The sequence below is a fragment of the Acinonyx jubatus genome, chromosome E4 (genome assembly GCF_027475565.1).
Source record: "Acinonyx jubatus isolate Ajub_Pintada_27869175 chromosome E4, VMU_Ajub_asm_v1.0, whole genome shotgun sequence".
Classification (NCBI taxonomy): Eukaryota; Metazoa; Chordata; class Mammalia; order Carnivora; family Felidae; genus Acinonyx; species Acinonyx jubatus.
The window spans coordinates 23,981,466-24,006,674 of record NC_069395.1 but is presented as its reverse complement, the minus strand read 5'-3'; the positions used below and the strand labels follow the sequence as shown (position 1 = coordinate 24,006,674).

At 37.0% G+C, this 25,209-nt stretch overlaps 1 protein-coding gene across 13 annotated transcripts in view; it reads left to right on the top strand.

The window, feature by feature from the left end:
• The window catches only part of KCNT2 (potassium sodium-activated channel subfamily T member 2), a 360,665-nt gene that overhangs the window by 19,576 nt on the left and 315,880 nt on the right, over nt 1-25,209 (top strand). The window contains exon 2 of one of the 13 annotated variants that reach the window (XM_053209435.1): nt 4,920-4,995. The exons of 11 other annotated variants lie outside the window; for them this stretch is intronic. In XM_053209435.1, the coding sequence (XP_053065410.1) occupies nt 4,985-4,995 (11 nt within the window). In that variant the 5' untranslated portion in view covers nt 4,920-4,984. Of the gene's footprint in view, nt 1-4,919; nt 5,123-25,209 lie in introns of all 13 variants that reach the window. One more of the 13 variants, XM_053209436.1, reaches the window with a different exon arrangement.

Below are 25,209 nucleotides of genomic sequence, written 5' to 3'. Positions count from 1 at the left end.
GAGAGACAGGGAGATACAGAATCCTGAAGCAGACTCCAGGCTCTGCGCTGTCAGCACAGAGCCTGATGCAGGGCTTGAACCCACAAACTGTGAGATCATGATCTGAGCCTAAGTTAGACCCTTAACAACTGAGCCACCCATGCTCCCCAGTGGCGCCTATACCTATACAAATTCTAGATCATTTTAAAATACAAGTTTACAACATGATAGACTAGAGAGCTCTATATTAGTCCTTTTACCTTTCCTTGTGAATCATCTGTCTCACCATGTATTTACTTTCTGTGTGTATTTTCCTTGTCTCATTGTGTATTTGTATCATTGGCAAAACAGAAGCAAAAAAGAAAAAAAAACAAGGAAATTGACCTATCAGTACATGTATTAGCAACAGCAATAAAAGCACCTGCTTTTTAAAAATGTCAAAATGCTTACAATAAGAATGCTTTCGTTTGCTGATAAAATCTCTATTTTTACTGTGTGCTGCTAAGGAAAAAAAAAAAAAACCAAGGAAAAAGGTGAGCAAATCACACCTATACCTTACCCTCTAGGAAAAGCTGATGATGTACATGAATAATATTCAGGTTTTATTATTTCAAATAAATCATCACATTTTTGGCATACTGTACCCAAGACAATAGGGCAGTAGGTTTTAGTTTAAATGTTTTATTTTCTGTTTTTTTCCTGTCTATTTAACCCATGTTCAAATACTACCCCTGCAGAATTTGAGCTGCAAAAGCTGATATTCAAAGCCACTCTCTCTTGAAATGGCAGTTTAGTTTAATAATAAGAAGAGAATTTGTCCTATCCTGACTCAGCTGACAGGAAAAGTTGTTTAAAGTATTGATTATGATGATGATGATTATGATGATGGTAATTTTTCCACACTATCTTATCAGGGCAAGAGTCAGCCAGGCATTGAGCCAGAGAGCTTTACTGCTTTTGAAGAGATGTATTCATTTTTCTCTAGAATGAATTAAATAGTTGGGAGCAGTGGAGCATGTCAATATGTCAAAACAGAGTAATTTGAACTGTCTTAGCTTTGTAGTGGACCTTTATTTTATTTTATTTTTTATTATGTTACACTTACCTAGGCCACTGGATAGTCCATTTAGTTCTAAAAGCAAATATCAAGGAGCTGGTATTACATGTTCTGTGGGTTATTTGTGACACTTCTTTTCATTAAAACGGTAGATTAGAATTTAAATGGAAAATTAAAATAAATTTTCTGTATTGAATATTTACATAAACATGTCTATAAATTATTATAATTAAAGCCTACAGAGATAAATCTTATAAGCATCCACCTGAATTAGGACTCTGAGATGAAAACATGATACTTAGCAATTTGAATAATGATACAAAATGTTAATAAATGACAAAACTTCGTGAATTATAGTATGCTATGAAATAATTAAAAGGGAAAAGGTCATATACTTAAAAAATTTTTTTTAATGTTTTTATTTATTTTTGAGACAGAGAGCATGAGCAGGGCAGAGAGAGAGGGAGACACAGAATCCGAAGCAGGCTCGAGGCTCTGAGCTGTCAGCACAGAGCCCGTCGCGGGGTTCGAACTCACAGACTGTGAGATCATGACCTGAGCTAAGTTGGACACTTAACCGACTGAGCCACCCAGGCGCCCCGGTCATATACTTTTAATGTCATTGTAGTATGGTTGTTGATAACATATTAACCAATTTTTGCACTGGGTTTGGGTCTGTCTTCTAGCATTTAGTGACTGTGTACCTTTGGGCCATTATTTAATCTCTGTAGTTATCAATGTCTTCATCTGCAAAATGAGAATAATAATCTTACTGTCTTTGGGAAGTGAGATAATCTAGGAAAAGCCCTTAGGGTAGTACAAGGTAATAATTACTGCTAAATAAATGTTGTTTGTGTTGTTAATTTATTAGCAATATTTTGAAATTTTAGAATACCTAGTCAGGCTTTAGAAGTCATCAATATGTTGTTACTTGATTTTTTTGTTATGACTTAGAAAAATTATTTTTGAAAACATTTTTAAGAAATATATCTTTTAAATGTAAGAAGTGTCAGCTCTGTTAAATTTTTATTTGAATGTTTCTGCATATGGAATATTTCCTACATTTCATTACACAGCTTTGAGAAAAATAGAATCTTGATTCTTGATAGCAAAAGTTTATTGCTATTTCATGTTTCGTAAACTCTGAGTTTGTTTTAACAGTATTATGGTAATTGCGCTTTGGGGAGTCAAGCTCCAAGATAAAGAATTCTTTCATTACTTACAGACAACAAGACTTTTGTTCTCATGTGAGCACTTATTAAATACTGCAGTTAAAAGATCAAGTGAAGAACCCCTGAAAAATGGTTTGTAATGATAGGATATAGTGGAAGAAATTGTAAATTGTACCATTTAATATTAAAAAAAATATTTTCTCAATTTTAATTTTAGTAGCTGTCTAACTATTTTTTCCCTGGCTATATATTTCTCTCTACTTGTCTTCCTGAAAACTCATGTTTCATAAGAGGAAAGATGATTGACTGTAGGTTCTCCCAATAGCAGGATAAGAAGGTGACTCAGTATCAGATCAGTTACTATCATTAATAGTAACAGAAAAGAATACTAATGAGTATAAGAGATGTTATTCTTCTAGCAACGAAAGGTCTAACTTATTAATCAACTATTATCAAAGCAATTTAAGCCCCCCAAATGATCAAATTCTTAATATTACTACTAGTTTTAAAACTTTAAATCAACAGTTTAAAAATCCCTTAAGATTTATCTTAACCCTTAATCCCTTAACCTACAAAACCTTAATCCCTTAACCTACAAAATTGGAAACCTATTAGCAAGAAGAGAAGTGAAGGGACTGATTAATCCACTCATTATATTATTAAGAATTTAATAGAGTTGAGATGTATATACATTTAAAATAAATATTTGTCTCTGGATTTGTGTGCATTTAAATATCTTCCATGAGATGTTGCCTTTCTGAATATACTAAAGGTGTGAAAATGTATGTATGTACTTGAAATAGTGCAGAAAATATTCTATTACTTAGAATTAAAAAAAAAGAATGTCATTGGTGTTTGCTTTTATTTTATTTAAAGAAAAATTTTTTTACTCTATTTTTGAGAGAGAGAGAGAGAGAAAGAGAGAGCGCCAGAGTGCGAGTGGGGGAGGAACAGAGAGAGAGGGAGACACAGAATCCAAAGCAGGCTCCAGGCTCTGAGCTGTCAGCACAGAGCCCAACTCGGGGCTGGAACTCACGAACCATGAGTTCATGACCTGAGCCGAAGTCGGACACTTAACCGGCTGAACCACCCAAGCACCCCTACACTCTGAGTATTTTTTAAAGAGAGTTCACTCTTACTGTTCATTTTCATAGGAACTAAGCTCTAACATTGGAATCTTTTCCATGAAAGTGGCTCATTTTTGGACTGCTCCCCTGTGTCTGACTGGGATTGTGTTCCTGTTCTTCTTAATTATAGACCATTGTGTTTCCATATTTTTGAGATGTATGTGTTTCTATCATGATGTTTGTTTTTCCTTGTTGCTGTGTTCTGTCAACCTTTTGGTGATTCCTCTGCAGTCGTAGAAGGTATGGGTGCAGATTTTCATTCTTTCTTCTTTTCCCAGATTCTGCTCTTCTTCTTCCAGATTCTGCTGTATTAGTATGATCTTCACCTTAGTGAACAACCAGTTCAAGACCCTCTTTTTATAGTTTTTTTTTTTAGTTTGATGACTTTCAGATCTAGTTTTCTTCAGCACCCTCTTGTAAGGCTGGAGCCTAGCATGACCAGAATTGCTTTACTTCTGGTAATTTGTACTGCAACATCCCACTGTCTAACTGATTGTCCTTCTGGCCCACACACTTCCTCACTATAACACTAACCTGATTTATTTTTACATTCATCAACACCTTCAGCCCCTTGTGCATTCCACTGCCATGCTTCTTTCCTATTCATTTTTAGCATCTTTTTCTTTTCTGCCTCTTATTTACTTGTCTACCTTCTGCACTTTCTTTTGTCTAACTGCCCCACCTGACACTCCTCTTACAGTTTCTGATGCCAAGTCCAGTGAACAATTTCTTCCTTTTTCTTGAAACTTCCTTCTCTTGATTTTTATGATGTCTTTCTCCTTCAGTTTATGTTCTGCCCATTCTTTCTTAGTTTTCATTTATAGGTTTCCCTTCTTTTACTTATTCTTAAAATTGGGTTTTACTAGGAATTATTCCTTGGTGTTTTGTTGTTTTCAGTTCTTATCATTTTCTAGTTCACTTTATTCAAACTTCAATAACTTTAATGATGTATTGATGATTTCCAGACCTTTATATTTGTCTTACTATTCTATCCAGAGCTCTAAAATTATATGTACTTTTTCCCCACTGAATGTCTTTGCATAGTTGTCCAGCAGATTCTTCAATTCAGAATGTCAAAATCAATTTTATCATCTTAAAACTACTTTTTCTCCTGTATTTTCTGTTTTTGGGAATGATAGCAACACACAGCCAGCCACCCAAGCCAGGAGCATTAAATTCTACCTGAAGCTTAGTTTACTACAAGTTTCATTGATTCAACTCATAGATGGCTCATATGAATGTCTTTATGTTTTTATTTTAGTTCTTACTCTTATGATTGATGTGATTGTTATTCTCATCTGGACCATTGAGAAGTGTCTTATTAATTTTTCTGCCTGCCTCAGGCTTTCCATCTCAGCCTGCTGGCTGAGAACGCCTTCATTTGGAATGAGTAACCACCCTAAGAGGAATCCACTTCACCCTCATCCTGCCATCCCATAGTCACCCATATTTTTGATCACTATCACTTATCTTTTGTCTCAGCATTTTTAGGAAGACTTTATTTTCTGTAGATCTCTCTTCTCATAATCTTCTGTATTTTGCTCTTTCCAAACCATCATCCTTTGTTTATTCTACTTTATCCAGTTTGGATAAGCTGAAGCAGCTGACATGGTTCATCTGTACCCTGGCCTGAAGCATCGTTGCTGTAAATGGTGTGGTGGTAAGAAAACAGTTCAAGGTGCTAAGGTTTTGAATCAAGCCCAGTCCAAGCTGCCCTGTCTTGAGTGTTTGCTAGAGGCACTAAGGTAGTGGCCAGGACTGAAGAAATGACAACCTGACCTTCCTTGGTAAGGGAGCTCGCACAACTTGCCCTCTGTCATTCTACCTAACCTGCAAGCCTCTCAAAACCTTAGCTTTGCTTCGCAAATTCATTTCCTGTTTCCATAAGAAAAAACGCAACTCTTTTTGTTTAATACCAAAGGTCCCCATGTTAGACATTGCATTTTTGACCCATGTCATTATTTATACATTACCAGAGGTTACAATTTATTTGTCAGACAGAATCTAAATAGAACACAACATGTCAAATCGAGTGATGTGCCTGTTTTTTTTTCCACCAGATTTTCTTCCCCCTACTTTTTTTTTTTAAGTTTAAGATAACATAGCAATTTAACATAATAAATAGATAAAAGGATGCAGGGCCTAGAATCAAGGAAGCTGGACTATTTTAGATCTGTATAGCTCTAGGATATTTCCTCCTGGCCTAAGTAATATGGGATTAAATCTATTCATGGACTTTAGCTCCTTATTAGACCATTTATGTAACAATACTGTTTACCAGTCATTCTTCTCTAAGTCTTTTACATGTCCCATGAGAAAGTATAATATTATTTCCATTTTATAGATGAAGAAACTGAGACAGAGAGAGATTAAGTGACCGAGTGATAGTTACAAAGCTAGAAATTGGCAGAGCCAGAAACTCAAACCCTGTTCTTCTTTACCATTAGGTTGTGCCCAAAGAAGATAGGAAGGTGTAGGAAGGAGACGTGGGGATACGGGGAGGAGGTCTTTGGCTTATTTCTCTAAAATCTAATGTCGGTAGGGGCGCCTGGGTGGCTCAGTTGACTTCGGCTCAGGTCATGATCTCATGGTACGTGGGTTCGAGCCCCGCGTCGGGCTCTGTGCTGACTGCTCGGAGCCTGGAGCCTGCTTCGGATTCTGTGTTTCCTTCTCTCTCTGTCCCTCCCCAGCTTGCACTCTGTCTGTCTCTCTCAAAAATAAATAAACATTACCAATTTTTTTTATATCCAGTGTCAGTAAATAGGAATAGATAATCAATAGATATTAATAAAATACAAGTTGATTTTGAAATATACATCTTTTTTAAGGGAAACTTTCCTGAGGACTGGCAATATTCTGCCACAGAATTTTCTTACAAGAGAGATTTAATTTTCTAAAGTGTGAAAATTTAGATATTCCTAATGTCCATTATTCAACTATCGTATGTCTATTCATGTACATATTTAGTACAATTTAAATAAGAGACCAACAAAATGGAAGACATTTTTTTCCAAAACAAAATGAGATATAATGGAAGAAAGATAAATTGGGTGTTTTTTTATAAGACAGTACCTTTAGCAAATACTTTTAAGATTAGTTGAAAATAATTTGTATTTGAGTAGGACTTCTTTCCCTACTCAGAAAATTGTTATAAATGAATGAAAGCAAATCTCTTCTTCAATAATACTCTTCCCTGTGCACCCGCAGAGTTCTTCTTCTTAGGATACTTACCGAGTGCCTGTAGAATGAGTCAGGCTGCCAAGAAATGTTGGATTACATTAACTTCATTAGACTCAAATTCTGGAGTAGCCTCAGGCAGAAAGGGATTGGAAAAAAATGAGTCCGTATTCATCTGGTGGCATTCATTTTCAGGGAGGAGCAATGAAAACTCAAAAACCTCTACATTATTAAATTTAATGTTTTTTAAAAACATAATTATCTATTTAACATATAGATAAAAATAAAACTGCTTTTACTAAACTGGTCCGAATCTAGATGTTTGTAAGCATATGGATTTGGGAAGTTACAAAAATGAAATTCTTAGGAGAAATATTTTCAGCTTTCCATTCCCTAAATATCATGTAAAAACAATATTTCTATTATAATAAAAAAAGGGGAGCATTGCAGCCTAAATCAGTATTTCCTTGGCACAGATTAGCATTTATATGATCTTATTTTAAGCCTATGTGATGTAAAAAGCTAAAAATGTTAAAATTATGACTAATTGCATATATACTGATGTTTACATGTTTAATGTGTTTTAAACATTTGTATGTTTTGTAAATAGCTGTAGTAGCTGTAATTCCTTGAGAATAAATGACCCGATTTGAAAAGAAACAGTGTTTCTATCAGAATAATACATGTACATAGTTCAAGAAGTCAGAAAACTTACAGTAGGAAAGCAAGAAAAACAAAAGCATCTGGCCCCTGCCTCCATCCTCTCATGATCTGCCTTTCAGATAGAAGTGCTTTTAAGTCTTTTAACTGGCTTTTCCAATTTTTTTTATTAAAAAAATTTTTTTTAACATTTATTTATTATTGAGAGACAGAGAGAGACAGAGCATGAGCAGGGGAGGGGCAGAGACAGGAGGAGACACAGAATCTGAAGCAGGCTCCAGGTTCTGAGCTGTTAGCACAGAGCCCTGCGAAGGGGTTTGAACTCACAAACTGTAAGATCATGACCTGAGCTGAAGTTGGACACTTAACCCACTGAGCCACTCAGGCGCCCCAGGTTTTTTCAATTCTTAACTGTCTATATAGAGTGTTTCTTAGTTTTTCAATTTTAGGCAATATCCATTGACTTCCTTCTATGGTAGATGAGGAATTACAGTCTAAACACAGCACCACAACACAACTTCCATTCCTCGTCCATCATATATACTCCTGACTTTTGCTAGGGAATACCAAGTATGTATGTTCTATGACTATTTAAATATTTTTCAAGCTTAGTAATAAAATAAAATTTTATTGGGAAAATTATTTCCTCTCAGAATTTGGAAGGAATTGCTTCATTGGCTGCTGTCTTCCTGTGTTATGACCATTTCAATGAGACTTGCTCCTAGGTAATGAACTTTTATCGTCACTCTTCTGATATTTCATGATGATGTAGTCTGATGGAGGTCTTTTTTCCCCCCATTAATTTAGTAGTGAATTACAAGGAGTATCTGGAGGCTCTATGAATCAATGGGATTTGCTGCCTGTGGACTTTACTGTGGTTGGTATGGAGAGGGGCAGATCGTTTCTTTGTCATTTCTGTTCCCCCTCCTGCTATCCCAGATGCCAGTGTTTGTAGTTCTTGTCTCTTGGGTCAATTTCCCCAGATTTGAGTTTTCCAGAAGCTTAGTGAAAAAGGAGTCCTTTATACGTTAATCTGCAATGTTTAGACTTCAGTCTCTGTTTTTGGATAATGCCACTTCCCTTCCCACTTCCTTTTCTTCTTGGTCCACCCTGGTCTGCAGCTACTCTGACTCATCCTCCCATGCTCTGGGAGTCAGGGAGTGATATTTGCCCAATTGTGGGTGGTAGAAAAGGGGATATGGTACTAACAGATCTTGTATCTATTCTGTTTTCTCACTGGCCTTTTCTCTACTCCCAAGGTTCCTGGCTTCCCTACTGTCTTTTCAGGGGCTTCTTGTTGTCCTTTGTTATATAACATCTGTAGCAATTCCAGATCAGTTTCAATGGACTGTTTTTTCTCCTAACTATGGTATATGTAATGACTATTTGTTCTAAATTTTGATTACAAATGAAAAGTTTTTCTAATATCAGTTGCTGTGTTTTGAGCACTGTATTGTATCAGTGACCTATGACAGTGGACAAGTAAATAAGCATTAAGTAAAACCCCACAACGTGCCCAAAACAGTGCAGTTTACATTTCTCATGCCCGTTTTTTTTTTTCTAATGAGGAAAGTATCCACAGATTTTAAAATAACATACTTGAGAAGGATATAAGGAACTTATAGCCTCAATGGATTATATATATTTTTTTGGCATTTTGTATTCCTAGTGATTTTTATTGGATTCCAGACATTTTGAATTCTACCTTTTGGGGGCAGATATCTTGTATTTCTACAAATACTCTGAATGCATTTTGGAATGATACCGTTTGGAAAGTGTTTGACCTTTTTGGGTCTCGCTTTTGAGATCTGTCAGGCAGCCGCAGAAGAGCACTGCTCAGGTTAGGGTTTGTTATTCCCCACTGCTGAGGCAAGACCTTTCTGAGAACTCCAGCCCTGAGAATCCTGAAGTTTTCCAAGCTAGTTGATGTGTTAACAGGCAGAATCCCTGGCCCTGTGTTAGTGCCTGGCGCTATGACCACAGGCTTCTTCCTTAGACTCTGTTCCTAATATGCATGTGTGTTAATCAGTAGTCGGCTGAGGACCGAGGGGGATTGTCTGTTGATCTCTGGAGTTTTTTCTATGTGCACTTCTCACTTCTCTGGTCCTCTGTCCTGTGATTTCTACCTGCCTTGGTTTTTCCATACTCTGGGCACTGTCTACTCAATTTAGAGTCTGCTGGGCTCTATTTGGATTTGTCCCTCCCTGTGGGAAACTTTCTTAAAGCGGAGTACACCGAGGCACCTGTGGGTTCACCTCATTGGTTTCTTACCTTTCAGGGAGTATGGTCCTTTGTTGCCTTGAAATTTTGTGTGTGTAGATATTGTCAGTTTTTTGGCTGTTTTAGGGAGGAGGGTAAATTTGGTGCCTGTTACTCTGTCTTGGCCAGAAGTGGAAGGGACAGAGTAGATGTTGATTTTTTACTGATTCTTATTGTACATGCTTATAAAAAGTCCATATTTTTTCAAGCAGTTGGTATGCTAAAGATTAATCTCTTGCAGGGGGTGACTGGGTGGCTCAGTTGGTTAAGTGTCTGACTGTTGATTACACCTCAGGTCATGATCTCAAGGTTTGTGGGTTCAAGTCCCGCATTGGACTTTGTGCTGGCCATGCAGAGCCTGCTTGGGATTCTCTTTCCCTCTCTCTGCCCCTCCTCCGCTTGCTTGCTCTTTTTCTCTCCCCTCAAAGTAAATAAACTTAAAAAAAGGTAATCTTTTGGTATAATTGAATAAAAAATACCAAAATTACTCTAAGAGGTTTTTTTTCCCCCCCTATTCAGTATGTCACCAGAAGTCCTTACATAGATATCCACTTAGAAATTGTGCAAAGGAAAAAAGTTGATCACTTTTCCAAGAAAATGCTTTGATGGGAAAGATGAGTTTAATTAACTTCATTGACTTTGTCACTTAAGAAAATATAGGCAAGGAAGGAAGGGGAACTATCACTGATTAGATTGGTTGCTCTATGAATTCACACTTAGCAGTCTCAAAATGAACTTTTTAGCCAACAATGTCTAGTGACTTAAAAAGCTTTAATAAACTGCATAATATAAACATGTATATTTAGGTGTATGTAGCCTTTTATTTAAAATGGCAAGTCTTTATAGATACAAAAAAAGTACCACAAGATGTTGAAGAGCATATTAACAGTATTTCCCATTTACTTTCTAATTTTCAAATATACATGTTTATTCATACTTTGCCTATGAGACCTTACAGATGATTTCAGAATCATACGATAGGAATTATGTGTAAACTTCTCACATAATCATGTGTATGACAATATCTGCTTTACTCTGAAGTATGCTACTAGCTGGTGCTCCTAATGAGTTTTGCTTGGAATGTTTTTCTAAATAGTATAGGTCCTTTAGGAGACAGTAGATTGAAATAGAAAAACCACTCAAATTCCTGTGATATCACTATTTGTGCGTGTCTCCTTAGATAATTGGTTTAATTCTCCGAATCTCAGTTTTCTCTTTATAAAATGATAGTAGAGCCAAGAACAGTAGCTTTTAAATCTGCTATATCTGTATTTATACTGCTTTTTGTATCTGCTAGCCTTGAATTAATTAATCTTGGGAGGTTCAATTCAATTACTTCCATTGTAAAATGAGTGTAACCATATCCATTTTGCATTATTGATATCAGGATTCTTTGAAAACATGTATATAAAGAACATAAAACACTGGTTGGCACTTCACAAATATTCACAGAATGTTGGTTACCATACCTGCCCTAACATAAGTTAACAAGGTAGTTGAGAAAATGCATCTTACATTATAAATATAAACATATCTGGGAAATATTAAAAACAGTATGCACATTAAATAGTAATATTATATCTGTGGTTGTTATATAGGCTCTGGGCTGTAAGCTTATAAACAAGTTGTCTGAGGGTTTGTGCCATAAATGTCCAAATTAAAGTCAGTTTGACAGACCTTTCATAATCTGAATAATGGTTGTAAAATATTTCTTGGTTAGAGGTTAGGGCACTCACAGCTCTGCTGTAGTCAAGGGACTTGTGGACATTTTACTTATGACTCATTCACCATAAAACTGTAGTGTATTATTATGTGCATCATCTCAAAAGAGAGATGTTGAGTTAAAGGAAAAAAAAGACGATGTAGATACCATTGGCGAAACAGAAAATTACCCGCTTGAATCATGCTAGTTCTAAGAATTCTGGATTAAAAGGGGGGATTTGAAGGGGTGCCTGGATGGCTCAGTCAGTTAAGCATCCACTTCTTGATCTCAGCTCAGGTCTTGATCTCAGGGTCATGAGTTCAAGCCCCACAGGGTCATAAGTTCAAGCTCCATGCTCCCTACTTAAAAAAAAAAAAAAAAAAAAGAAAAGAAATAATATGAAATAAAAGAGGGGAATTTAAGAATGTTGTCAATAATTGTCTTAATCCTCCATGGATTAAAGAATGATTCACTTATTCGATGAACATTTATTGAATTTTCACTGTGTGGAATGCACTCAAGTAAGGACTTTGGATACAGTGATGAAAGATAAAGTCAGTCCCTCACCCTCTCAAGTGGGACAGATATGTATTTCAGCAACTATAATGTGTTATAATAAATGTTGCAATAAAATTTGCACATAAAAGAAGTTACCCAGATCAGAAGAAGCTTGTCAAAATATTGACTTGGAGTAAATACTAGAAATCACCAAAGGTCCATTCTTGACCTTAAATCTGTAATACTCAAACATGACACTTTCTCCTTAGTGTCTCATAAAGGTGTCAATGTTCTGTGAAAAAGTGAATTTGGAAATAGGATGGTTCTAGAAACAGTTTTCACAGTCATGGATCAGAAGACTCAACATAGTAAAGATAACAATTCTCCAAAATTGATTTATTGGGTTAATACAGTTCCTATCATTATTTCAGGAAGGTGTTTTTTGTTTTGTTTTTTTGTTTTTGTTTTTGTTTTTTGGCATAGACAGATTTACTCAAATTTATTTGGAAAGGAAAAGTCTCCAGAATAGCTGAAACAATTTTGTGGGAGGAATCAATGTTCTTAATGTTAAGGCTTACTATCTAGCTGTAGTATTCAAGACAGTGTGATCCTGGAGGAGGGATAAACACATAGTTCAATGGAACTGAATAAAAGATTCTAGCACTACATCTAGACAAGCATGTTTAATTAATTTTTAACAAAAGAGCAAAAGCAGTCCAGTGGAGGAGGAATAACCTTTTTGATAAATGCAGCTAGAGCAATTGGGCATCCATAGCTTAAAAAATGAACTTTGACCTAAGTCTCACACTTTAGACAGAACAACTCAAAAAGGATCATAGAGCTAAATATAAAACACAAGACAATAAAACTTCTAGGAAAAAAACATGGAAGAAGAATCTTCAAGACTTAGAATAGACAGAGTACTCAGACTTGACACCGAAGCACAATTTCTAAAAGGAAAAAAAATGCACTCATTAAACTCACTGCTTTTGCTGTCACCTGTAAAGAGGATGAAAAGACAAACTACAAACAAAATATTTGCAAACTGCATTTCAGTAATGGGCTTGTATCTAGGCCATATAAAGAACTACTGAAACTCAACATTTAAAAAGATACAGAGTCACCTGGGTGACTCAATTTGCTAAGTGTGTGACTTCAGCTCAGGTCATGATCTCACAGTTCTTGAGTTCGAGCCCTGTGTTGGGGCTCTGTGCTGACAGGTTGGACCCTGAAACCTGCTTCAGATTCTGTGTCTCCCTCTCTCTCGCATCCTCCCTGGCTTGTGCTCTGTCTCTCTCAAAAATAAATAAACATTAAAAAATTTTAAAAAGAGACAAGACAACCCAGTTAGAAATGAGCAAAAGATATTCACAGACATTTCACCAAAGAGGATATATAGATGTCAAACAAGCAAATAAAAAGGTGTTCAGTGTCATGAGCCATGAGACAAATGCATATTAAGAGCACAAGAGGATAATTGCTACACTTTTAACGGAATGGCTAAAAGTTAAAAAATAAAGTAAAAATAAAATGAAATAGCGATACCTTCAAATGTTGGCAGGAATGTGGAGACACTGGGTCACTCATACATTGCTGGTGTGAATGTAAAATAGAAAAGCTACTTTGGAAAATTGTTTGGCAGTTTCTTTTAAAACTGAAAATAGATCAACTGTATGACCCAGAAATTCCACACTTAGGCATATATCCCAGGGGAATGAAAGCTGATTTTCACATAGAAACTTGTGTACAGATGTTCATAGCAGCCAACCTTTGGTTAAATAAACTGTGGTAGATCTATACTAGGGAATACTAGTAAGCAATAAAAAGGAAAATCTGTTTGTACACTCAACAACTTAGATGAACTTCAAGGAAATTAGGCTGGGAGGAAAACAGAAGATCTCAAAAGACTATATACTGCATGATTACATTTATTTAGTGTTACCGAAATAGCATGATTATCGGAATGGAGAACAGATTAGTGGTTGGGAAGTATTAGGGATGGGGTGGTGGGTATGGCTATAAGCAGATACCTCTTTGGAACCTTGTGATGGTACCAGTAAGCATCTTGACTGTGGTGGTAGTTACATGAAGCTACATGTGTGATAAAGTTGCATAGGGCTTTATACATTTAGCATACACACACACATGCCAATGAGTGCATTTATAACTAGTGAAATCAGAATGAACTCTTTGGATTGTATCAATTTCAATTTTCCTGGTTTCAGTATTGTACTATAGTTATGTCAGATGTTAACTTTGGGGGAGGCTGGGTGAAGGGTACACAGAACACCCTGAACATTTCTTTGGCCTTCCTGTGAATTTATAATCATTTTAAAATAAAAGATTAAAAAAAAAAGCAAGCTATAAACATGAATAAAATAAATGCCTCCTGGGGGATACATTTTCACATCTCCATTAAGCACTGCAAATTGTTAGAAATAAAATTACTGAGTCTTATGAATATTTCAGCCAGTTTTCTGTGAGGTAGTCCATTCAGATGCTCCTCCTTCCTTCTCTCCCTCTCTTCTTTTCTTCCTTCTTTAACTCATCAATTATTTAGTGTTCAGAACACTTAGAATGATGCAGGATAAATAGCTAGAATAAAATACGAATATCGTGTCAAATCTTCAATTTAACTTTGAGTTCTACAGAGTGATTCATCAATTTAAGTTGTTAAGATCATTTTCACCTATTCTGGTTAGAAATCAAGCCTCAGTAATTTTTTAAAAAGATAGTTAAGCAATTAGATGTGGTGCTGGGTGTATAACCAGATCAAAAGCACTGTTTCTGCTAATTCCCAACAAGGAAAGTGCAGTTGATTTTAGATCTAAGTAAGCCATGCAATGAACACACACATACACACACACATGCACACACATGTTGAGGAATAATATTGCATACATTCATAGAATTAAATTCATAGAATTTAAATGTATCTCTCAAGATCCTTTCTCTCTTTTTGGTATGTCTTTATTTTATTCTTAAAACTTAAAAATTAGTTATAACTGTCACATTTTTCTATGAAGACTGTTAAAGGTCATTCTTTGAAGTTGAATGCAATGGTCCAAATCTCTGTAAAGGATCCGCAGTTATTTCCTGCCCCTCACATTTGGTAGGATTTGGTCAAGTACCCAATGTGTGCCTTGTGGGAAATTGAAAACCAACACTCAAAGTTTTCAAAATTCTGAAAAGACAAGGCCTGCAGTGGTTAACACAAGCTCAGATATACAGTTCCTGGAGATTCTTTTCTTCTCATTTACATGTATTCCTCTCTTTTGTCGCAGCATCCATCTAAACCTGGGCCACTAGAGCCCCTTACCATTTATATACCCATTTATATGGAGCAGAAATTATGCTTAAAGTTTTCTAAGAAACAGGAATCATCATGCATCAAGAAATAATTGAAAAGCATGCATTAGACATTCTTGTTTTTAAAGTCTCTGCAGCAACTCGTATGTCGGTGGTTCCCATGTTACTGGATCTACAGAGTGCCTGGCCTTCCATCATTTTAGTAAATTCTCTTTTCCTTTTTCATCAGCCTTCCTTGAAAGCCTACATTTGCCTATCCAAATGCATTAATAAAATAAAATAGCTTTTTATTAATAATATCCACCCTTACTAGAAATCATTTGCATTCCACAACAATGATGCCTTACAAATTATCCCACCAAAAGTGGTGATGGTGACTGAGATTTGCTGACAAGGTGGCAAAACCTATTTTTCTTTCTTACGCGGATGCTTCTTCTTCAGATTTCTCTGATTCACTTCATGGTACTCTCTCACTCCTTTGTACCTCTGAGAAAGCCAAGATTAAGAAACCCAGGGTCCATTTTGTGTGCTGTTATCTAGTTTTACCTTCTTTCCTAGATGCAGGTTCCTAGATGTTGGGAGAGATTCTCATTAACTTGTATTAGTCACTGGGTTATCGCTCTGACTTTTACTACCCAAGTTTAGGCGACTGGTTCTGGAGGATCCTGTGTTAGGCAGTTTTTCCTGCATTGAGAGATATCCCAGGTCCCTAGTGGGTCTTTATATCAGATACAAAGCTTGAACTTGCAGGGTAAGGAAACTCTCAAAATATGTCACTACCATATTCTCTTCTTTTACAGTCACGATTTGTTGTGGTTTTCTAGTCCACTAGAGAAAGAGATTAAAAGGTGAGTGCCTTTTAAGCCCATTAGCCTGTTGGCAGGATCTGAGCATTATGTAAGGCAAAAGGACAATGGTGTCATTTGGACCATTTCATTAATAGTATCAGAATACATTACCTCTCAGGCCCTGCTCCTCATTTAAAGAAAATCTCCTTTAGGCAAGTTACAGCTGGGGCAGATTTTTCTGTTAGGCATCAGGGGCAGATTTTTCATGTGGATATACATTACCAAAGATACGCGCTGTTTCCATTACTAAAACAAAGGAATTGACATTTCTGCTTTGTGAAATTCCAATAACACCCATTACCCCTCATAAGCACACGTCTTTCCAAGCTGATTTGGACCCTTTCTATGGAAAGGGAACCTTGGGCAGTAACACAGTGTACTGGATCTCTGGAAATGTGGGTCTCTGCACTTCTCCTGGATTTGCACTATGGGAACTCTACTTTGCTAGGCATTAGGGCCTGATTGACCTGTTGATCACGACTATCTTGTTCATAGATAATGAGTCTGTAATGGAAGAAGATGAATCCACATGGTTAATAACCAAGAACACAGATCTGTTTAGAGGACATTTTTGACTTGTGTTGAAAAACTATCTTAACTTCAGTCTCAAGTACCAAAAATTTTACATCATGGGGCTTATTTATTTTTACATTTCTTTCAGCTTGGTCCAAACTGCAGCCCAATGCTACCATATTCTGGGATGTTTCTCAAGGATAGCCATATCACCTCCAAAATTAATATCCTGAGCAGGATGAGTCTGAGGAATTCTTCAGATCTTTTCCCATGCTGGTCAAGTTCTTCCAACAGATACTGTAAATGGATCCATAAGCATTTTCTACAACTGAGTTTATTTCTCCCCTTTCTGTTTAATAGCAACATCCTATTTCTTTGCAAAAAATATCTAACTTCAAAGCATTTCTTATTTGAACAAATATGTGTTGAGCATCTCCTATGTATCAGGTCCTATGCAAAGTGTTGAAGTTGTACAAATGAATAAAATTGGCAAACATTTGTGCCCTCATGGGGCAGGGGAAGGGGTGGTAAAAACAAATTAATATAGGTAACTTGTCATATAGGACACATCAGAGCTGTGTGGCAAGAGTAGGCTGCGAGAATGAGCTGTGTGCTCAAGTAACTTATTTTTGCCTTCTGAGAACTTCCTTTACAGGAAATGATGAATGCTTGATTTTATGGCTGCATGAATCATATGTAATCAGTTATTTATGGGGCACCTTCAAGATGAGCCCTCTGATTTTCAGTAGTTTGACATTTAGTTTTTACCAAGATCCAGTAGAAAGCCACAATCTTGCTGTTTCTGAAGAGAATGATTGTTACTCACCCAACGGGGACTTATTCTTGCTTCAGAATCCTAGGCATCCTTGTTTTGTCCTTCCTTATGAGAGCTGGTCACACATTCTAGAGTAGCACCCTAATCTGCCACAGACAATTTATGTACCATTACATCTGCCAGCTTATAAGATGTGTAAAGTATTTTCTTGCTTTGAGAATACTACTCAATGTATTATTCTGTACTCACAGCTCAACACTTTTTAGTCTACTTGGTACTGAGTCAGAGTGTAACACCATTATATGATAGAAAAGTGTTGGAATGAGGGTCCCACAAATAGGTCCAATTTAGGAAATCTGCAGATTCCTTTCATTATATTATGAAAAAGTTTATTTGACTGCCCTACAGTCCTTTATTCAGGCTCAGTCAAAATGATGTAATAAAAACACATTGTAAAAATCTGCCAACAGCAATATTTAACAGGCTTTTAGCAATAAGAATGACCAAATTCCAACAATTTCTCAAAATGAGACCCTTTTTTTCTCCACAGTTACTGCATTTTATCCTAAGAACAGATTATCCTTGATATTTGGAAAATTTTTGGTTTCTTTTTATTGTTTTTAGTGGAAAGCAGTGTTGTTTTGCATTTCTCAGCCCCCTGTTACATGAAACCCTTTTACTCAAAGGACTTTTTCTGTTCTATCTCAGGAGTCCCTTATTGTTGGTCAGAACTTCTCTACATAAGCAGAAGACCCTTGTAGTCCTTGAGAGACTCTGGAGGTGATTAACTTGATTGTAGCTTTCCGTCAGTCTCCACCCTTCTTCCCAACCCCCAAAATTGTCCCATCCCCCCTGTAATCAAGACAAAAGCTTGACTTTATTTTTAATAGAAGTTTCTAGCAGTGTGGGAAATAGCAGTCTTTTAATTTTCTCTCCAGTCTGGCCAATTTGGGTGAACATGAACTCCAGTTGCTTAAATTTGAATAGGGATCTGCAGCCCCAGGTCTGCTATTCTCTTCCTTCCCTATGGGTGGTCAATATTACTTCCCTGTTGTTATTCTTTTGAATTAACTTCATTAAGAATTCAGGGGCTCTTTGGGTCTCTCTAGAAGCCTCAACTCCTTCAGTAATGTTTTGCCATAAATAGCTATAGCAGTAAATTATTCCAAATGATCCTAAAGAAATCTATAGAATTGAATTGGGATACGTAAAATAGAGGCTTCAACAAAGGCAGAAGTATAGCTTTACCCTCATGAAGTCCCCAAATATCATATAAATTCATAGCTTTATTAAGTTCCAGTTAAAGTTTAAATATATCTTTTGTTGAAAAATCACATCACTATTAAGTAAATTTGAAGAATAAATGTTGAGAATTAAAGAGGTCATTTTGAAAAATAGAGACAGACAATACCAAATATTAAAGTATATCTTAAAAGGACAGAACATTCTTTAAAAATTTTTATTCAAAATTGTTGTAGGGGTGCCTGGTTGGCTCAGTCAGTTAAGCATCGACTTCGGCTCAGATCATGATCTCAGCGTTCATGAGTTCGACCCCTGCTTTGGGTGAGCTCGAGCCCTGTATCTGGTGAGCCCCACTTCTTTTGTTCTCTCTCCCTCTCTGCCCCTCGTGGGATTCTCTCTCCCTCTCTTTGCCCCTCGTTCATTTGCACCCCCTCCCTCTCTCAAAACCCACCCCCCAAAATAATCCCAAAATAGTTGTAGAGATGGATGAAATGGTATAGATTGTCCTGAAATTATGGAAACTAATACAAGAATTTAATGTTATTAGAAGTAATCAGTCGCCTTTTAAATAAACAAATTTAGAAATATAACTGACTATAAAATCAAATCAGTTAACATATAAATATTTCAACAGATTAGGACGCTAAACAGAAAACAAAACCCTAAAAAATTAGGAGGGAGGAGATAGTAATTTTAGGGTATCAGTGAAAGGATGGAAACTTACTAGGAATAAAATTGTAGGGGCACCTGGGTAACTCAGTAGGTTAAGTGTCTGACTCTGGATTTCAGCTCAGGTCATGATCTCATGGTTCATGGGTTCAGGGCCCACGTCAAGCTCTCTGCTGACAGTGCAGAGCCTACTTGGGATTCTCTCTCTTTCTCGGTCTCTCTGCCCCTTCTCCACTCATGCTCTCTCTGTCTCTCAAAATAAATACATAAACTTAAAAAAATTGAAAAGGAATAAAATTGTAATAGAGTGAGCCACTACCTCAATGATTCTTGCCACATTCCGTGTCCTGGATTATCATTTCTTTAAAAGGATAGAAAATTATCACAAGGGAGCACATCAGTTGGTTGGACTATACTGACTGAGAGTTGTTTGAGCTCAGAGTTATGTCTTATCTCCATATTCCCAGCATAGTGTCTTTCTACTATGCGTTCAACCAAAATTTACTATTTGCTCCAATTGTGTCAGACTCTGGAGAGGAAAAAGTCCCATTATATAACATAATGAAACCTTTTTAATTTGTGGTGAATGCAGATGTAGATTAGTATTGGGTATTAAGATGGAACAGGGGCTCCTGGGTGGCTCAGTCAGTTAAGTGTCTGACTTTGGCTCAGTTCATGATCTTGATGTTCCCCCGTTCAGGCCCTGTGTCAGGCTCTGTGCTGACAAACTCAGAGCCTGGAGCCTGTTTCAGATTCTGTGTCTTCCTCTCACTCTCTGCCCCTCCCTTGCTCATGCTCTGTTTCTCTCTCTCTCTCTCTCTCTCTCTCTCTCAAAAATAATAAAATAAACATTAAAAAAAACAGAGAAGAGGTAGTTCTTAATGTAAGAGGGGAGCAAGTTTCAGGCTTTTGTATTTTGTGTGTGTGTGTGTGTGTGTGTGTTTTGAGAGGGGATTCCTTCTGTGCATGAATATTAGAGCTGCTGAGAATTGTGAACCACATAAATTGGAACCCAAGGCTATAGGCAGAGTTACAGTAAATGAAATCAAAGTCCCGGATGAAGGGAGGCTTGAATACGCAGGGAGGGTTAACGGTGGCGGTGCTGTCCGGCAGTTCTGCTATTCTGTATCATCCCGTTTCTCACATAGGCTCTTTGAAAGGCTGTCCACTGTCCTCAATAGTCCTTCTTCACTGCCTTCATCTGTTTCTTGAGAGAACACCTCACTGTGCACTACAGGAATAAGAATGAAGCCATCACACAGGAGAGTTTTCTCAAGTTCTTGTAACTGTACCTAAATGAGCACACTCCTGCACTAACTGCTCATGACACAAAGAAGAAGCATCTTTCCAGGGAGTGAGCGATCTACTTCTGGACCCTGTTTTCTCTCACTTCCTGATGAATGTCAAGCATCAGTTATCAATCCTATTGGCAAAAATTGTAGGAAAACATTAGAAAGTCCTAGATTTATGTCAGCAGTATTTGAGATTCAGTGTTATCATGCGGAGACTTAGAAGCAATGTTGTCACAAGATTAGACTTCAGGGGGAGAGGGGACATGTGAGTTTTGCTCTTGACAGATAAGGAGATTATCAAGAGGCTGTGCTGTCATGAAGGCATTCTAGGTAGATGGAAGAGGGCATGCAAAAGTGAGTTCTGTTCAAGGAGTGGTCATTAGTCTCATGTGGTGTAGTTAAAGCATTTTTTGATATTCAAGTAGAAGATTGAGTGATATGACTGGAGAGACTGAAATGTTTTATGATGGATCTATTTTAAATGGAGGAATTCATATTTAATTTTGTAATTAATATTCAACTAGTAAAGGTTTTGATTAAGGGCTATATAATAACAATCTCAATTAGATGTCACATGAGCCTTGTTTTTTATGTATTTATATGTTTATGGAGTTTTCATACATAGTTTTGCTTATGGACCTTATGTGTATTTATGCATTGATTTTTGGAAAATACTGTCTCAAATTTCAACTACATGCTCAAAACCTAGCAATATTTTTATCTCACTTTTAAAAATACCTTGTAATAGAACAAAGTGCTACCTCTCATAATCTATTTATGTACATCCTATACTTTTCTCATAGCAGGTACCCATATCATGTTGACATCTGTATGAACCATTCATCTACCACATTTAGCTATGGTAATGGCGTACAATTTCCTTCTTATCTCCAAGGAGGTGTCCTTTAGATAGCTATTTGTCCGTTGGCCCCAGCATGATGAAACTATAAAAATGGTTTATTCATTGTCAAACTATAGGTAAGTTTCCATTTAGATTTCATAAAGTTGTCTTATTTTCCATTCTCACTCTCACTGCTTTAATCTATCTTTTGATCACTTCACAACTGGCCTTGAAATAGCCTCTCAAAACTTGGGTTTTTTTGTCCCATCTCATTTGATTAATCTTGCATATAGTTGCCAAACTCTTATTCAGAAAAAATTGCTTTGGTCACATTATTTCTCACTGAAATATCCTTTATTGTGCATCTCCCTGTCCTCTCGGTGGCCTAAAGGACACAATTGAAACTCGGCAACTTAACATTGAAAGACCACCAATTTTGATACCACATTACCTGTGAAATTACTCAAGCTGTTCTATTCAGAAACTGTCCTTTGCTACTTTATCATATTTCCCTTTCTGGAAGTTCATTTTTTTTTCATTGTTTTAACCTAATAGAATTTGACCTAGAGATAATGGTTCCACTTCTCTTGTCAATAAAGGATGTTAAGTGATCTAACATTTTTTGTGACCCAAATTATCTTTTCTATCACTGCCTGCTTATTTCTGTTTTATTTAGGTCACTAAGTATTCACTAAGGTCTTAACGGGGAGGGGAGAACATTTTTTAGGTTTTTGGCATAAAACGATAACAAGGTCCATTGCCTTGAAGTGATTGCATTCTGGGTAGCAATCCACACCAGATGATTTCAGTAACACAGAACTCTTCAGCATTTAGGAACAATTATATTAAGCCAATCATCATAATTCTTCATTACCTGTGTTTGGAAAAGGAATGGTGGTGGCCGGGTGGAAGGCATTGGAAGGAAAATTGTTCCTTCTCAGGGAGAATAACAACAATAAAAAAAATGCTTTCTCTTTTCCTCATATTCCTAATGTTGCTTGACTTTCCTGGGCAATCGGGAGGGCTAAGGACTAAGATCTAGGTTAAGGTCCTTAGATTCTTGGCAACTGTTGAGAAAAACCCAAAGCTGAAGGCACAGAATAATCGTAATTTGATGCCCAGGTCCTAGATGTAGGAAAGCTCAAATAATGGGACAGTCTCTAAAGAATCAAATCCCGACTCCTTTATATTATCCTCTCTACAGAAGGTAGGTGCAGAGCACGAATGAGTTCGAAGCAAAGATTCTGCATTAGATTTAGATGTTGGAATCTAGTTAAAAAGAAAAATATCTAGTGTGAAGGAGAAGAGTATTTTTATTTGGCAGTCAGTTTTTCTGGTTGTGTTTAATTTGTTTGCATTTGGCAAGAGAGGACTCTGGTAAAGCCACCAAGCTAAAATAGAATTTGCCCTGGAGTCAATTAGCTATTCAGAAAAAAAAAAAAAAAAGAAGAAAGAAAGAAGACAAAACAAAACAAACAAGAAATTAGAACCTTACTTCAGGCTCACCAAAATAAAATTCAAAAACAAATGATCCAGCGGCCAACTTATTACCATTTGATTCTTTTTAGTCACCTCAAATTCAGTATTTCCCAGTAAAGCAGTCTTACTCCCCATTCTGTGTTCATATTTCTTGGATTATCGTGCTTCTTGTTATAAAATACTTTATGAGTTATCTTTACCCAATTTACCATGATATCCTATTCATCGCCAGGTCCTATTTGTCTTATACATGAAATATCTGCTTCCCTACTCCCATTTTGTTCCAAGCTCCTCCCTTTCTCAACCTGGACCCTGGAGTAGTTGGATGAAACTATTCCACCCCTCTGATCCATTTTCTCCTTTATAGCCAGAGATCATTTTGAAATATAAAACTAAACACACTTTACGTTCCTTCACATTTCTGAGGGAAAATAACTAAAAAAATTTTTCATACAATGTATGTTAATTACACTTGAGTAAAAAAAAAAAATAGCAACAGCAATAACCACAAACCTCCCCCCACCCCCACCAAATCTTCTCCCAGTCCAGAAATTCTCTCCACAAAGGTAGGAGAAAAAGATAAAACTCTTATGCCCAGAATTCGTGATCCCCAAAGACCACCAGGGAGCCGAGTCTGATGCAAAAGCAAAAGAGCCTTTATTCGAGCTAGCTCGAGCTCATTCCCCTACCTGCACCGACGAAGCGGTGAGATACCGGGGAGAGAGAGGGAGTTTCAAAAGCACAAAGGTTTTATAGGGGTCTAGGGGCAGTTGATGAGGTAATGGCTGTGGCCTCAGCCAATTGGCTGGGGAAGGGTCGGAGTCCTGTTAGGCAGGTCGCCGGGCGTGTTTTGATCTGGAAGTTTGAATGGGTGAGCGGGAGGTTACTCAAGGGGAGGAGGCGTGGTCTGAGGTTTCTGCAATCCCCCCCCCCCCCCCCCCCGCCGGAAAGGGGGCATGTTGGGGACATAGTCGCTCAAGGTGGAGGACACAGAACAAGATGGAGTCGGCTGGCGTAGGTCCGCTCTTTCAAAAACTTTTGTCATTGAATAAGCATTAAACCCAGAATGTGATGCACATCACAGTGTACTAAGAGATTGCAAAAATAGAAATATCGACCTTTAATCTAGCCAAGTAGATACAACCCGTTAACGTGTGTGTTGTCAAGATAGTAACTGGTCCCCAAGGAAGAGAACTTGACAGTGCCATTTGTCACACACAGTTTATTCTAACTTTACTTGGTAGTTGGGGTGACCATCTGTATTAACTAACTAGCTTTGTCCAGAGGAGAAACAAACTTTTCAGGTCTTTATTACGGGAATTAGTTGCAAAACTACTGAAGTTAGGCTGCTGTCCTACTACAGAAACTGAGATAGGGCGCTACCTCCCTTGATGTTTACATTTCAAGGAGAGGACTCTCAGGTTGAGAAAGACAGTCCTGGGATCTGTAAAGCTCACAAGAGGCTTACCTAGTTCTCAGAAGGATTTATATCATTTCAAAGGAGGAAAGTACTTACAAACACAAATTTTCTAATGTAAATATTCAAAGAAAAGGGAGGATGGAGAAATCCCTTTGCTTATTTTCAACTGAGAGAATTAAGCCTCTTATTTTTAATTTGTATTTGTTTGACAACACCAAAAACCTTTTAATGCTTTCCATTCTTCTTAGGATAAAGACCAGAACTCTTAAGAGGCTTATAGAGCTGCCTGGTCCCCCTACTTATCTCTCCGGCTTTATCTTTCCATGCTCTGCTCTCACTCACTTTCAGCTCCATTGTTCTGACTTTACTGTATCAGAATGCACAGCACACTGTTTTAGCACAAGATTATTTTCCTGCTTAATCTCCTGCTTTACCCTTTTAGACATACTTGGTCAGATCTTCTACAACTCAGTTTAAGCATTCCTTTAGGTAATGGCTATCTCTCTCTCCTTAATGTTTATTTATCTTTGAGGTGGGGGAGGAGCAAAGAGAGAGGGAAGAGAGAGAATCTGAAGCAGGCTCTGTGCAGTCAGCACAGAGCAGAGCCCATGCAGGGCTCGATCTCAGGAAGTGAGATCACGACATGGCCTGAAATCAAGAGTTGGACCATTAGAATGAGTCACACAGGCCCCCTAATGGCTGTCTCTTGCAATAGATTTTAAGCCACATGAGCACAGGGGCTGGATCAGGTCTTGTTCACTATTGCTTTATGCCAAGTTTGAAGTATGTTTTCTTGACGTATGGTAAGCACTTTGCTAATACTTTTAGAGGAATGAATGAAAAAGAATAACATGAAAAAATAAACCGGTAAAAATGTAAAATAGAATGTAACTGAATATTTATCAAATATAAAAATGGAGGAAATCTTCCTAAGATTGAAAAAAAAAACACTGTAAAACCAGTTTAAGTTTAAGAAAAGGAATGCTAAATTTGCTTTAAAGTTTTCCATCTGTACACACACACACACACACACACACACACACTTGCTCTCAAGTCAGAAGGCAGATGACACATTGGAAGAATACAGCAATGGATTAACTGCTGTATTATAATTTTTTCAGAGGATATTTTGTGAAGAATTAAGTAAAAAATCCAGAAAAGATGAAATCCAAATAAATGCTAACCGTTGA